Genomic DNA, 15,543 nt, shown 5'->3' with positions numbered 1-15,543 from the left:
CCTTAATAAAGTAGTAATGAGTCATAAGAAAAAATTCACTACAAAATTTTCATTTAATGGTTAAGCAAAATAAAATAGGACCAGGGAAAAAACACCTTATACAGCATTATTATTATTATTATTATTATTTTCCCAGTACGCAGGCCTCTCACTGTTGTGGCCCCTCCCCTTGCGGAGCACAGGCAGGCTCTGGACACACAGCCTCAGCGGCCACGGCGCACGGGCCTAGCCACTCCACGGCATGTGGGATCTTCCCGGACCGGGGCACGAACCCATGTCCCCTGCATCGGCAGGCGGACTCTCAACCACTGCGCCACCTGGGAAGCCCTATACAGCATTATTAAATTCAGACGTTTCTGGGTCCTAAAGATAAGCCTGTCATGAAAATTATGAAATTCTGTATAGGTGCTATAAAATAATGAAATTATCTGATACTGTACACAAAACCTGATAACATACATAATGGAGAGTTTTACTAACAAAGATCCCAGAGTTTAATTAAATACTTAAAAGAAAAACATACATGCTACCATTAATACCCATATCCAGGAAAAGCTTACATAAGAATTACAAGTTTTAAATGGGCACTACAGCTTGTTTTTAACTTAGAAAAGATGCAGAAGTGTCAGTCTTTAAGCAAGGATATATTAAAGGGCTCAACAAGTGACCCTAAAAGTTTACTTAGAAATACAGAGATAGGTAATTAAGATAAATTGTGCAAACATATATTACATCAATCTGCACAAATTATAAATGCAGTGGTGCATTAGCGGCGTACCCAGTGCAATGGAAACATTATCAGTTACTCTCGCTGCCACTAACGCTCGTGCTCACAAGTGAAATGTGTTGTAAAATCGGGCAGAACGGGCTGGACAGAGCCTACCGTGCGCTCCGAGGATGAATAAGCAGTCCGTAATTAGCCCATCAGGTTAAGTGCAAGCATTAATGGGCCCTTCCTAAAGTCTAGCTTGACATCTTTCTCCAAACATGGCCAAGAAGAAAGTTCCATTAGCAATATTAATACAAGCTTAGTTGATCATTTTCATTCAATTAACTTCTTTCAATTAAATAGATAGCTTGACAAAAGCAGTGATAAAAGACCTAAAGGGACAGCTGATGACTCGAACTGAACATTAGCGTGCGAGAGGTCGCTGGTATTAAACGGACTGTAAATCTAGCATTCAATTTGGAAAATGCATTTCTTCTGCTCTCACTCCTTTAATGAGCGATTTTAGCTGACTAGATGTGTTTGCTGCAGAAATTTCATGGGAAGTCAAGCACCCTTTTTCTTTTCTTTTTTTTCTGCCCCAGTAGTTCTATTCTCAGTGGTGGCGGTTTCCTGCCAACATTCCAGCCACAGTAACTCATAACTTCTCTTTCTGCATGGTTAAAAATGAAGATATTTTAAAATAATTTATATTCAACTTGCATTAAGTTAATGATCTTATTCTACATTTGTTACTCAATTTCTTAAAAGATTAAATACATAAAATCTGTAAGATTTTTTTAGTGAAAAATACAACTGAAAACATTAAAAAAATTTTAACTATACATCACCTTGTCATTGGAAGTACCTGGGGCAATTTATAAAAGATACATGTAAAAACAAGGCTTTAGAAGGAGGCAAATGTAAAATGAAAATGACTTTTCTTAAAAGTTTTTCAAACTAACAATTATGCCTGAAACAAACCTGTATTTCTATTCTTCTAAAATGAGTCAATACAAAAAAAGTCTGCACGTTGTTTAACCTCAGTAAACAAAACTATTCATATACTCGTTACCTTAAATAACTGGATCCATCGTTTCTGTTCCATCTGTATACATTGCTGCATTTCAGAATTAGTAGTAACTCCAATACTTTGAAATGCTATAATATATTCTTCTCGAACTTCTGGTTTTGTTTCTGGATAAGCCAACTTGATGATCCCTAAGCATGCATCTCGAAGGCATCGAGACAGCATTATCAGCTCTTCTAAAGTGAAAGGCATCATTGATGATTGTCTCTGACCTACAACTGGAAAACATAAACCAAGTTTCTATCACATTTGGGTTTTTTTTTCATTTCTTAACACACTGAAAGACTTAAAAGGCTTAAAACTTCTCTATCACCTATGAAAATGGACAGGCCGTGAGGCCAGCAACAAACCAATTCCTCAAAATTCTTACCTTCTATGGGATCACCGAAGAATTCATTATCATGTATGGAAATCAGTGAATGACTAAACAAGGAGCTGAAAAGGTAGAAGAGTGGGATGATTCTACTAGAATCTTCAAAAGACATAGGAGAACCCCTTGATATCACCTGAAGCAATGGTACCATAGACCTAGAATTGGGAAAAAGGAGAAAGAAACCCACAATGATTTAGTTTGGGAACAAATTAAGACATGACATCAGACAAACATAATCAGGGAAAATAACGTTTACATTAGCAATTAAACTACTTCCGGGGGGGGGGGGCAAAGTCATTCTAACAATACAGGTTAACAAATAACATAAATTAAAGGATAGGACACCAAGCCACCACTCTTTATTAATGTTCCTGCTACTATCTTCAACTGGATAAGCTTAGTAATTTGAGAGCAAACCAGTGGTCCCAAGGTTCACTGGAAGAACAGAGAGTTAAGTAACGCCACTCTTAAAGACACACACTTTACTTTTATGCTGAAAACCACCCCCTTTCCCCTCTACAAAGGCAGATGGGCCTGGTCTCATGAAAAATTTATCCAGCCACTTACATTTAGGAACATTCAAAACAGTTAAATGTTGAGCCCAAATTAGAACCTTCAGGCTGTCTCCCCTTTAGATACTGGGCCTTGTTTCCACCTACCAGCCCCGTAACTGTTACGAGGAGTCCCGAAACCGCCTGGCGCAGCTCTAAAGCGAGCTGGTCTCTTTCCCCTCCCCAAGAGCTGCCAGCTATCACGTTTACTTCTCCCTCCTGGTTAAATGCGTTTCCTTCTCTCGCTGAACACTCAGCTCCCAGAGGCTCCCCGTGAGCTCCTCCCCAGCGATAAAGCCCCGCGGCCTCTCCAGTATGTCTGGGCGGTCCTGGGTTCGCAGACCTTGTGGGCAAGATCGATCTCTCATCTTCCTCCATCCGCACCTGCACCTCGAACATCAATTTTCCCCAAACCACGGTTATCTAGGAGGCGACATGTGATGAGTCACGGCTGCAAATTCCCCAGGGGCCGGTCCACCACTGCCCCAAGTCACATGGGCGAGCAGAGCAGGAGGTGAGCCCTGCCTGAGGCGCTGTCCTCACTGGGGGCTTTGGTCAGCTCGGATGAGCCACCTGGAGCTCTAGGGTGTCCACAGGGCACAGTTCAGGGGACAGCATGCCACCACCGGGGCTGGAGCGCAGGGCCCGGCTGTGCAGCCTGGGTGCAGCTCCCGCCAAGGAGCAGCACACTCGGGCCAGTGTCCCACGCGGCCCCAGAGCTCAGCACAGAGCACCAGGCTGAGAGAAAGCCATCCATGCAAAGTAAAAGTGCAGTGAGGGCAGACACAGAGGGACAAGCACGCCGTCTTCCCTCCTCGCCAACTTGGGGACCACAGAAAAAGGCTGTGTGCCTGGGGTATCGCACAGCAGTGGCCAAGTCCCAAGAGGACAGAAGCCCCCATCTCCCCCAGGTCGCCCCCACCAAGCCTAGCCCTGTGCCATCCACACAGTAGAACAAAAGGGTAAGGTCATTTGTTTTGCTGATATTGGTAAAACTAATAGTTTGTATCTTTTAGTTCCCTTGTCACTAACAGCAGAAGTACAAAAACAGTGGATACTACTGACAAACAAACACTATTTAGGGGGACACGGCACAGGTCGAGTTAAGCAGCTGCAGTGTGGAGAAAGTACCCCCTGAATCTAAGGGGACAGTAAAGCCGCTTTCAGCTGTGACCCGTCAATAATCCTTGGGTCTAAATTCAGCACCGGCGTCAGTTACGCACATATATGTCAGGACGCATAAAACTCTTACACTGCTTCCCTAAAAAAAGATTAGGGCAGGGCTTCCCTAGTGGCGCAGTGGTTGAGAGTCCGCCTGCCGATGCAGGGGACGTGGGTTCGTGCCCCGGTCCGGGAAGATCCCACATGCCGCGGAGCGGCTGGGCCCGTGAGCCGTGGCCGCTGAGTCTGTGTGTCCGGAGCCTGTGCTCCGCGATGGGAGAGGCCACAGCAGTGAGAAGCCCGCGTACCGCAAAAAAAAAAAAAAAAGATTAGGGCACTTATGCAACATTAGTTTTATTTGTTCTCTTTAACCCCCTGTGAGGTAAGCGGAAGGAATCAACCACGTTCACGCCAATGGCAGGAAGCGCAACTGGCAAGAAGGGTCAGCTGTGGCCTGGGGCCTCACCCAGCTGGGACTGGAATGAAACATGTCTCCTGACTCTGCTGACTGCTCCTTCTGCCATCAACACCGACTCAGATACTCCTCTCAACACAGGTCAAAGACTTATGTGCAAATAAAAAGTCCGTAATTTACTGTAATGAAAGGAAAGACACTGATTCGTGACTCGGAGAGTTGGCTGGCTTAGGAGCACCGACGAGACCTCAGACAAACCCTCACCTCTGTACACACGCTCAGAACAGGGGTTTCCACAGGGGGCCGGGCAACTGCCCCCTCCCCCTTAAGTGAAAGAGCTTCTCGTCATCTCTAGAAGCTTCTAGTGAATGCATTCTTGCCTTGAAAAGCTTTAAGAGGGCCACTGTAAGTACTACTAACCACTGGAGCCAATGTGAAAAGGAACGGGCAGGATATTCTCAAAACAGGCCCTACCCTAGTGAGTTAAAGACAATAACCGAACCACACCAGCCTCGCCACACAGGCCCATGGCAGGGCAAAACACCCTCAGGTTAGGTTTTGGTAAAGGGAGGCCTATCAGAAAACAGAAACCAGCCGCCCAGACGCTCCTTCAGCTTCACCTGCATCCCCATCACCGAGGGGCCCGTGAGGCCACAGCTCCGGGCTTCTAACCCAGGCCCCGAAGCCAAGCCCCAGGGCTGGGGCCGAGAAGTCTACACTTCGACACACTCCTCTCATGAGCCTCACGCTCCCTGAAGCTCAGGAGCCCCAGCTGCGTAAGTCCCGCTAGGAAACCACTGATATTTTCAAGTTACGCTTCACGCCATTTTCAGGAAAATCAGGCATTTCACCTTAATTTTATTCCAATAATAAATATGATGAGATACACATTAGGAATGTGTTAATACACTGTAAGCTTCTTGAGGGACCTTATTTTAATAAATTAAATTACAAAGAAATTCATTCTCAAATGAGCTTTTAAGAAATAATGAGTTTTTAAAAATTTGTATACCTTTACTAACTTATAATATTAGTAATTTAATATAATCAATACTATCTCATTTTTTTTTCACACACCATGACTCCATCTCCTCACCAGGAGGCAAATGCCACAGACAAACAGGCAATCAGCAGGCAGAGCTCGGGCGGGGCCGCAGCTGCTCAGCTCAGACACTTGGAGATCAAGGATAATTTCCCATTCCGGTGATCCCCAGTCTTTTTTTGCCCTAAACAAAGCTGTCATTCATGAATGCCAAGGTGGGCATAGTCGTAAGTGTTTGAAATACACACACACACACACACACACACACACACACACCTAGAAACCTTACATCTTAATTTGAAAATCACAGGATATAAAGATATTTTCTAGACCTTCAGTTATCTCTCTCTCCTCTCTACTGCTGCCGCTCACTGTTGAGACGAGAGACATGGCTCCACCCTTCTGCGTTGCATCAGCTCCCGTGCTGTCATTCAAAACTCCTTTCAGTCATGTAAGATGCATTAAAATTACACGAAAAAAACATGAAAGTAACTCAAAGTTACGCTATGAGTACCCTGCCCTTCCTCTAGCAGTGGGAAGAGGACTGGACCTGGGCTCCTTTGGCACAGGGCTGGCTGGGACCCACCCGAAGGTGCTGAAATGGGACCATCTCGTCCTCCACACACCACAGTGACAAGCTTGAGACCCAAAGAGCGCCACACGTGTACTGTGTCACACAGACCAAGGGAGATTGCAGGTGGATGCACAGTGAAATGCTGGACACCCCAAACTCACCCACCAGTAAGGCTTTCTATTTCTTGTCTCAAAAGAATATAAAATTTGTTTGAAAGAGGAAAGGAGGATTTCCCTGCTGGCGCAGTGGTTAAATATCTGCCTGCCGATGCAGGGGACACGGGTTCAAGCCCTGGTCCAGGAAGATCCCACATGCTGCGGAGCCCCCATGCGCCACAACTACTGAACCCGTGTGCCTAGAGTCCATGCTCTGCAACGAGAAGCCACAGCAATGAGAAGCCTGCGCACCGCAACGAAGAGTAGCTCCCGCTCGCCACAACTAGAGAAAGCCCACAGACAGCAACGAAGACCCGACGCAGCCAAAAATAAATAAGTAAATAATATATACACACACACACACACACACACACATATATACATATATATATGTGTATATATATACATATATATATATAAAACGGAAACCCTCTTCTTTCCAAAGGCTGGCCCTAAAACAAAGAAGTGCTTTCCTTCCCAGGACAGGCTGGTTCACGGCTGCAGGCAATACGGTGCTGGCTGTGATCTCCACCGCGTGCAAGTGCACTTTAGAAGCTGAGTCTCCAGTGAACTGAGTTACACACTTCTTTTCACACTACAGCACAGAAGGATTGGCTCAGACCCCAGACAGGAGAAATTCATCATGGTAATGGCCTCTGTCCATTTACCGTGAAGGATTTTTGAATATTAAATTCTCTACGTATTATGCATTCAATAAATATGTATATTAAAGATTCTAGCTTTCAAGTTACACGATTCACATAAAAAATCAAATTATTTCAACAAAAAGGTTTAGAAACCAATTTCTACGATACTTTATATGTTTTAATGTTTGTATTGGTGGTAAATTTGCTTCAAATCTATATTTTCACTATCAAAAGCAGGGAAAAGACACATGAAGCAAAGAAATTTCAAGTTTCTGATTTTCAAAACATGACTAGTTTTGTTTTCGTTTCCTTTTGGCTGTGCCACGCAGCACGCGGGATCTTAGTTCCCAACCAGGGATTGAACCCATACCACCTGCGGAGGAGTCAACCACTGGGCCAGCAGGGAAGTCCCGACTAGGATTTTTAAAACAAACTTACCCTCAGATAAAGCCATACTCTTAATATACACAGATAAACAACTGTAAAGTTAGGCATTAATTTTTTCACTTTGTGAGACTGAGACCATCTAGAATTTTTCTTCTAATAGGAAATAAGCTAAGTATAAGTAGTACTTAAAAACACCTTCTTACAGTGCTTTTTACTAGATCGCCACTTTCCACGTCCTTAAGCTCAATTTCTAAGTCTGTATAACACATACCCTGTGATCATCCGTGTTGTCATAGAAGATATGAGAAACCAAAGGTGTCTCAGAAACCTGGCATTGAAGGCTAAACTGTAGAGAAGCCTAAAAAGGAACAGGGGAAATAAGAAAGAGTTAGCAAATATTCATTCAATATACTTCTTCAAAAAGAAGAAAGCTATAAACGGAAGATAATGTACAATTTAGAAAATACCTGTATTAACACCACAAATCACTTCCTTCCTACAGCAGGCTGCTTAAGGAGTACAAATGAGAACTAGTCCGTGCACCCCAACTGTGAGAGCCACTGTCTACTGTTACGGAGCTAAGCTGGCCCTGAGCTGTGCCTCTGAGACCAACCCCAAAGAGAACCGGACGGGCCGTTTTAAAGCACAAGTTGAGTTTGCTGCCCCTCTGAGTACGTATCATAACACAGTACTACATCACAATATTATGTATTATTAATATTATTACTACCAATACACATTAAAATTTTAGAAACATTTTAATAATCTTTATATTAAATAATTTTAAAATATTTTAATATTTAACTGATTTTAACATCCCCCCTTTAAAACAAACGCGTAAAAATGTGTTTTTTAATGTTAACTAACATCTCAAAACTAATTTAAATCTAAAAATATATTTTAAAGGCTTTAAAGACCCCTCCTGTATAATATCAATTTGATTAAAAAGGCTAAGGAACTTTGTGGGTAACCGAGTTTAACTTTAGATTAGCTTTACTTAGTATACTGCCGTTTTGTAATAGGATATAATTTTTAGTCACAAAGTTATAATCAGGAGAAAAAACCTGCGTAAAACATTTTTACACTCTTTTTTAAAGAGGGTACTATCTAGTATAATTTTAGAAGGGCAGGAGTCAAAAATCAAATTTCAAACTTATGAGACTAAATCACAGTAAAAAAGGTTTAGGATGGTAGGAAAATGCGGTTTTAAGAAAGGGATGTGATCTTACTTTAGGACCATCTCAGAAGAACAAGAAGGTAGAAGGGCGAAGACAAAGCTGGTTAGCGAGCAGGACTAAAGAGCACAAAAGCTTTCACTGTGGTGTGAGCGATTCTGGAATGCAAACCTGAAGATGAAAGTGTTCTGAGGACAGAATCCCGTGTTTTTAATACCCATATATCATCTAGTCCTATCTACTTTTTATGGGATGTCTGACCCTCAAAGTTGTCACGTAGCAGCCCCCAGGCTCCTGAGGAGCTAGAAGAGAGCTCCTCTGTCTCCTCAACAGTGCGACCACCAGCCCTGGGGTCTCCTGAGACCACCCCCAGGTCCTTTCCTGAGAAATGGCCATGAATAGTAACTGGACGATCTGACTAAATAAAAGCACTATGCAGTGTGTATCCACGATTCTCTATGGAGTTAATTACCACAGCTACTGTAAACTGTACTGAGTATAATACAAAATATTTTAATAGACTAAATTTTGCAAAAAGTGTATTAATTTAAATGCCCATAGTGGAAGAGAAAGGAATAGGGTTTAGATAAATAAGTCACTCTTCAATATAAAAGCCTCGAAATTGCTTATTTTCCTGCATTCCATCAAAAACACCAGATACGTTCTTCAGCATTAGCAATTTCTGAGTCTACAACAGTGATTATGGTTTTTAAACTGGCTTTTAAAAATCCAATCCAATTTCAGTGTGGTGCATTTTGAGATGTTCAAATGGCATTAAAAGCATAATCATTTAAAAAATAGTGGAAGCATGAAAGAATATGTGATTACCTAGAATCACGAATCTTGGGCTAGAAAGAATCTACTAGATCATTTAGCCCAACCACTCTTCAAGTGTCATGTAGACCAAAAGCAACCTGTTTTTATGAGAAAACGAGGGGATTGTGCTACATCAACCCTAAGGTCTTTTCCAGCTTAAAAATATGATGATTCTACAAAAGTGAGTTATGTCTGTCACAAGTACATACTTATTGATAAATGGTATCAACACTATACTAATTCATTAGGTTGAGAAATTAAAACAAAAATTATTGGAATAACAAAAAATGGTAAGAACACAATAAATCATAGGAGATCAATTAAATAAACCATGGAAAACAGAACAAAAACAAAGCTATAAAAAACATGAACATTCAACATGAAGGAATTCTAGAAGGTAATATCTGCTTGCCTTCTTTCTCTTTAATTAAGAAATGACGGTCTTTTTAAAGAGTGTACTATCTAGTATAATTTCACCGACACGATCTCTTAAATTTGTGTTGAACATAAGTACTAACACTTGGCACCTCAGAGGTCTGAGGAACAACGTACTGTAAGTAGGTGTTTCCTTTGCTCTTTTTTCTTTAACAACAACACCACAGGGGAAAGATCTTTAGCAACATTTCATCCCCTCTTCCCAAAAATAATCAGTTAATACCTTGGAATAAACCATCCAGACACGGTGGACAGATGTAAACAAAAATGGGTTCTCCCAATACATTCTCTTACAAGACAGTTTTTCACCTACAATTGTAACTAACAGCTTTCCACATGAATACATATACATATTTCTGAAACATTATTTTAATGGCTACACATTTCATAAGTTGAATTTCAAGTTAATTTTGAAACAACTACAGCTCCTAAATTAATCACTCAATAGGCAATGATAAAACTAATTATTAAACCTTTTTTATAAATTAATAAAGGTTATTTGGGACTTTACTGCTAAAAGGTAAGGAAGTGAAGTATTCCTTACATACACTGGGATATATTAAAAATTACCCATTAAGCTTTATTTAGCTGAGACAACCCTGTGGGTTAATTAGTAAAGGACTATTCAAGTTATTAAAGAGAACACAGTGGAAGACCCCCGCTCACACACAGGCAGTGAAGGTCATGGCAGCAAGGCATTCTCAGAGCCTTCGTCTGTGTGTAAGGGTGTCACAGGTAAGAGCAATGACGGGTCACCCACAGCCAAAGACCGTTCTGCTCTTGCCACACACAAGTGCAAATGTGATACTTTGTGTTTTCCTGCTGAAAGTATCGCTCTTTTGGCAATTTCACCTGTGAATAATGCAAGACTACAAGTAAGCTCCAAATTGCCTTACTGATAATAAAACTTTTAAGACGTATTTCAGCTTGAAGCAACCTAAAGCATATTTTCTTCACAAACCAGGAATTAAGAGCGGAAGATAAGCTTCAGACACACAGCTGTGTTAAACTAACATCCCAGTGCTGAAACCATGACCAGGGTAAACAGACAGTTCCCTTTCCCCTGATAATTAATTTTCTTTAAGATGAACCGATTCAAAAAATGTACCTTCCCTCATATTAGTTTAAATTAAAATGGGAGAAAGCAGCATTCATCACCTTAGATGCCTTCCTTGATATTCCCTTCCCTTTCACTTCTTTCAAGAAAACTTTAAAAAACTTTTAAACAGCCTGTGTGTATGTAATGCTTTTTCCAAGTTCACTTGTATTTCCTGTGGACTGTCATCCTCAAATGCTTAGAAAATTCTTAGAAGTTTCAAAACTCACTACAAATTATATTCCTAAATTTGACTAAAGCAGGCCTACTTTATTAATTTGATGCCTCTAACAATAACTATTGCCAATTCATTTATAATCTATATGATTTCAAGATAGGCAATAATAAAATCATTGTGTTGAAATGTCAAAAAGCTCACAAATTTTATCTGACTTTCGTTAAGAATGCAAATTATAACAATAGCTGCTTAAATCTATTGTTTATACCAAAAATATCACTGATAATAAAAGCAAGCATGAAACCATAGGCAAAAATAATAATAATAGTTTCTCTGTAGGTACATTCTCAGTATTTTTTCTAAAATACTATAAAAATTCGTTTACAAAAACATGAACAGTATGTAGTACCCATGTAACACAAATTTGCATTCTTCTCCGCTGAAGTCGTTTGCACAATCACTCTATCTCCAATTATTGAAGATATGAACTTACAAACGAAGAGCTAAGGGGGTGCTCACCATCACACTTACTTAATAGTGCTTAGAAAACAGGTGAGGAAGCGGCTATACCTCCCAGGGCACACAACCGTCCAAATCACAATGATTAATAACACAAGACACAATTAAGCTGGCTCCTTCTATTAATTTTTGGTAGAAAAATCAAGCACCTGATACAATAAAACTGATTCTGATGGCTTACCACATGAGGTATGAACAAGAGAACTAGAGGAAAATTGTAACACCAACCTTTCTGATCCTTAAAACACTACCTTTAAAATTCCATTTCAAAGTCTCTAGATGTTAATGAAACAGAAGAGCCAAGCCCCAAAGAATAGCTCATCCACCCACCTGAAGTGTAAACCCAAACTCCTTAAAATCAACTTTTAAGGGAGTACCTACCGCAAAATGAAAATTTCACTAGAAGCTGTGATTACAGGCGAAATCTCAGGATATAAACTCAGGAGGGTTTCTGAAAGATGATCACCTATGCATGACTCTAAGAGACAATTCAGCCAAGAAAAGACAAGGAGGAGGGCAGAGGCACTCTGGACAGACACCAGCACAGGCAAAAGGAGAGAGGCATGAAATACCTTGGAGGCATAAAAAATAGCAAGAAAATGAAAGTAATGAAGCGTGGCTGGGGCAAAAAGCCCTAATTTTATGGCTAGAAACGGAGTCAGAGGGGTAACCAAACACCACTGGATTAGGAGAGGGCACTGCACAGCACCAGGCAAGGAGATGCGAGTATTGTCCCGAGCCAAAGGGATTCAAGCAAGAGGATGAAATAACGTGGGTTATATTTCTGACAATTCAGTCTGGCAACACAACACGAAGTATGCAGCACTCACATACCATGGTGACAATGCATACAGGGAACTACGGAGAGAGCCTAAACTCTCAGGCAACGCTGTCCACCAGAACTTTCTGTGATGGTGGAACTGGTCCACACTGTGCTATCCAATGTGGCAGCCACGGGCCACACATGCCTACTGGGCACTTGAAATGTGGCTGGTGTGACTGAGGAACTGGGTTTGTCCCTTTATGTAATTCTAGTTAATTTAAAGTGACACTGCAGGCCCAGCGTGACCCCCAGGTTTAGGGGAAAGATGCCGAGTTCAATTTCAGGCAGCAGGAAAGGAGCGTGAGGACGGCCCCTGCTAATCAGTGGCTGAATGGGAGTCTGGAGCTCCGGGAAGCAGGTGAAGCCGCCTGTGTGGACGAGATCACCCGGAGAATCCACTGAGCAGAAAGGAACTGAGGAACTGAACAGGAAGAGAAGTCTAAGGGTTAGGAAACACTGTAACAGAGACAAAGAAGAACCCACAGAAAGCACTGAGAAGGAGAAGCCTGCGACGACAAGGTAATTCTCGAGAATCCCGTGGCTTAAGCAAAAGGGCTTCAAGAAGAGGAACGAGGACGAGGGGCAGACAGGCGCAGGGGCACTGGCAGCAGCGGGAGGCCCCCAGGGGACCGGGCGGCAGCGCGCAGTGAGTGAGGCCCTCGTCCAGCGTGGGCAACACTTCCTAACAGCACGGATCCGCCCAACACAACACCAGAGCCCTGCCCGCTAAGCCTGATTCCGAGTCAGCCAGGGGTAAAGCTGAGCGCCTGCCCACAGGCTGTCCTCAAGGGTCTACTTAAATATCCCACTTTCTAGGCTTAGTTCTCTAGATACTGGGACAGTGCCTGCCCTTTTCTCCCCTCCCACAATACAACCAGTTAATATTTATTCATATTTAAAATTAGTGAATATGAATTTTAAATCCAAAAATTTATTCAGATTTCCAAGTTCAATGGTAAGATTTACAAATTTTCTTTCATAAAAGGAGATGGCAGTCCATTGTTTAATTTTTGAAAATTAAAATAATTCACATAATCCAAAGCTCAAACCATATTAAAAAGTACATGGTTCAAAGTCCACCCTCTCCTCCTCCCTCAACCTCCCCAGCAGAACCAGACGTGTGAGTAATCGCTGCTATGAATTTCTTGTGAACGCTTCCAAGTTTCTTTATGCAAATACACATTCTTTATGCAAATACACATTTTTTTTCCACCTTTCAGACACAAGAGATAGTTATTCACTGCTCTGTATCTTCCTTTTTTTTACTTAAACATATATCTTAGAAATCTTTCCATATCAATGTAGGAAGGGCCTCCAAATTCCTTTATACGTCCTGACAATCAATGTTAAACAGAAATTAAAACCTCAAATCCCAACCCTGAAAATAAGAGGGACTAATGTGAGCCTGGGAAGAGTTGAGAGTGAGTTAGCAGCCTAGGAACTTACTAATCATCTTCTAAACACCTTAAAAAAAGTTGCAAGTAGTTAAAATCTACAACAGTTAAAATAAGCCTATTTGCTCTTTTATGAGCTATGAAAAACATTCTAAATACTCAAAACCTAATATATTTAGGCCATAAATAAAATTCCTGGAGTACTTTCTTAGAGGAAATAGGTGCTGTACTCATAAAATCAAGGCTACATATAAAGCTCCTTTACCAGTAAACACCTTTTGGAAGCGGTTCACCGGTAAACCCCAGACCAGGGCAGCGATGCATCAAACCCAGTCATTACTACCCAAAGCAATGGACTTTGTGCTCCAATAAAAGCAAGGGGCCTAGTTCAGCTGCAAGACCCTCAGATCTCACATCCTGCCCTGACGCAATTAGCCCACAGAGAGCTAATCACCTCATCCCGGGCCCGCAGTTTCCCTGGCATCTTGCTGCGTCCGACACTAATAAACACCAGTGAGCGAGGACAGCACCTAATGAGTTGGCTGCATTAGTGTTTACAAGGCAGCTGCAGGTGATGAGTTCCCTGCATACGGCTCGTTTCAAAGAACGCTTTCCTAGCAAAAGAAACCGCTCTTTTCATGTTACGGGACAGCGTTTTACAAACGGAGGGGACTCTGTCTGGTCACACAGGACTCAGGCACCCACGCGCCTCACAGAGGGTGGCCCCTCGGTTCCTAGTGGAACCAGTACACTCGGTCTCACTGCGCTCCTCTGAGCATTGTTCTGGTAAATTCTAGGAAACTGCTCAACTATCACTCAAAATAGAGGGAAAGAATATCAACAGTTTAGGGTTACTGTCACATTCATCAGCCACATTTAAATTCCTATGTCTCTTGTCCCTCTCAAAAGTTCATTTCAAAGTTCTGAACAACAAAAATTTTTCAGGTACCAAAGTAAACTGTCAAGGGCACTCTGACAAAAAGAGTGCTATGAAAAAGCCTAGAGAGACAAGTAACATGTTGGTTCTATCATCCAGGCACGAGTCAGACTTTTTAAAGGGGCGGCCAGGACTAAGCTCCCCTCACCCCAGACAGCACACAAGAGGACCCTCCCGGATTGGTTAGCATGTCAAAGGCCAGGGAAAGGACTTAAACGGTATTAGCTGGTTTAGAAAAGAAAAACAAACAAACGTTCATTTTCCATGACACTGGCTGGAGGGAGCGGATGGCCAGCAGAGGGAGGAGAGCCCGCAGGGGACCGAGGCACCCACGCCCAGGAGACTTGCCTGGCCTTGGGTACCATGACTCGGTGCTGCACCATGAGTGTATGGCAGATGGCCGCCATCAGCGTGAAGGCCTCCTCGCTGGCTGAGTCCCTCCAGACCAGGTTTAACAGGGTGTTGGTCTGCTGTTTCGTATCCAACTTTTTCAGACATTCCTCGGTTATGTACGGTACTGACAGTCTACCATCCTCCTAAAACACACCAGATGGGTTAGTCTGAGTTAACCATGTTCTATTAGAACTCAGCTCAACGCTGCAAAGATAATGTAAAATCTTACTTTCCTCCAACTGAAAACATAAGAAAGGCGTTACCTAAAGATTATCCACATCACAACGAACATAGCAATATCTCTACCGGGTCCCCCGTGAAAGTAAGCTGAAATCCTCTGGAGACCCAAAGTCATTACCCATGGTAGGTGCCAATTTTGCCCAGCATGACAACACAGAACTGTGAACACTCAGTCTGTGCTTTAATGTGACAGTATGTTTAGTCCTTACGATTTAAGAAAAGTTTAATTCATATTTTTCAGATTGCATTATAGTAACCACACATGTATTACCACCTGATAGAACTTTCATTTTAAATTATCTGACGCCACAGTTTAAGCCAACTAGTCAGAATATTAAAAGAACTTAAAAAGCATCAAATGAAATACACAGACCTGTTACTTTACAGCTTAGCGTCCCTAGAATATCTGACTCACCGACTAAAAGCTGAGCTAATA

The 15,543-nt window shown here is 42.1% G+C and overlaps 1 protein-coding gene across 1 annotated transcript in view; it reads right to left on the bottom strand.

The window, feature by feature from the left end:
* The window catches only part of UBE3C (ubiquitin protein ligase E3C), a 119,042-nt gene that overhangs the window by 57,700 nt on the left and 45,799 nt on the right, over positions 1-15,543 (bottom strand). Inside the window, exons 10-13 of the mRNA XM_065883992.1 lie at positions 14,823-15,010; positions 7,373-7,459; positions 2,167-2,324; positions 1,782-2,014 (exon numbers count right to left, since the gene is read on the bottom strand). Coding sequence (XP_065740064.1) covers positions 1,782-2,014; positions 2,167-2,324; positions 7,373-7,459; positions 14,823-15,010 — 666 coding nt within the window. The remainder of the gene's footprint in view (positions 1-1,781; positions 2,015-2,166; positions 2,325-7,372; positions 7,460-14,822; positions 15,011-15,543) is intronic.

The sequence above is a fragment of the Phocoena phocoena genome, chromosome 9 (genome assembly GCF_963924675.1).
Source record: "Phocoena phocoena chromosome 9, mPhoPho1.1, whole genome shotgun sequence".
Classification (NCBI taxonomy): domain Eukaryota; kingdom Metazoa; phylum Chordata; class Mammalia; order Artiodactyla; family Phocoenidae; genus Phocoena; species Phocoena phocoena.
This window is presented reverse-complemented; position numbering and strand designations above follow the sequence as displayed.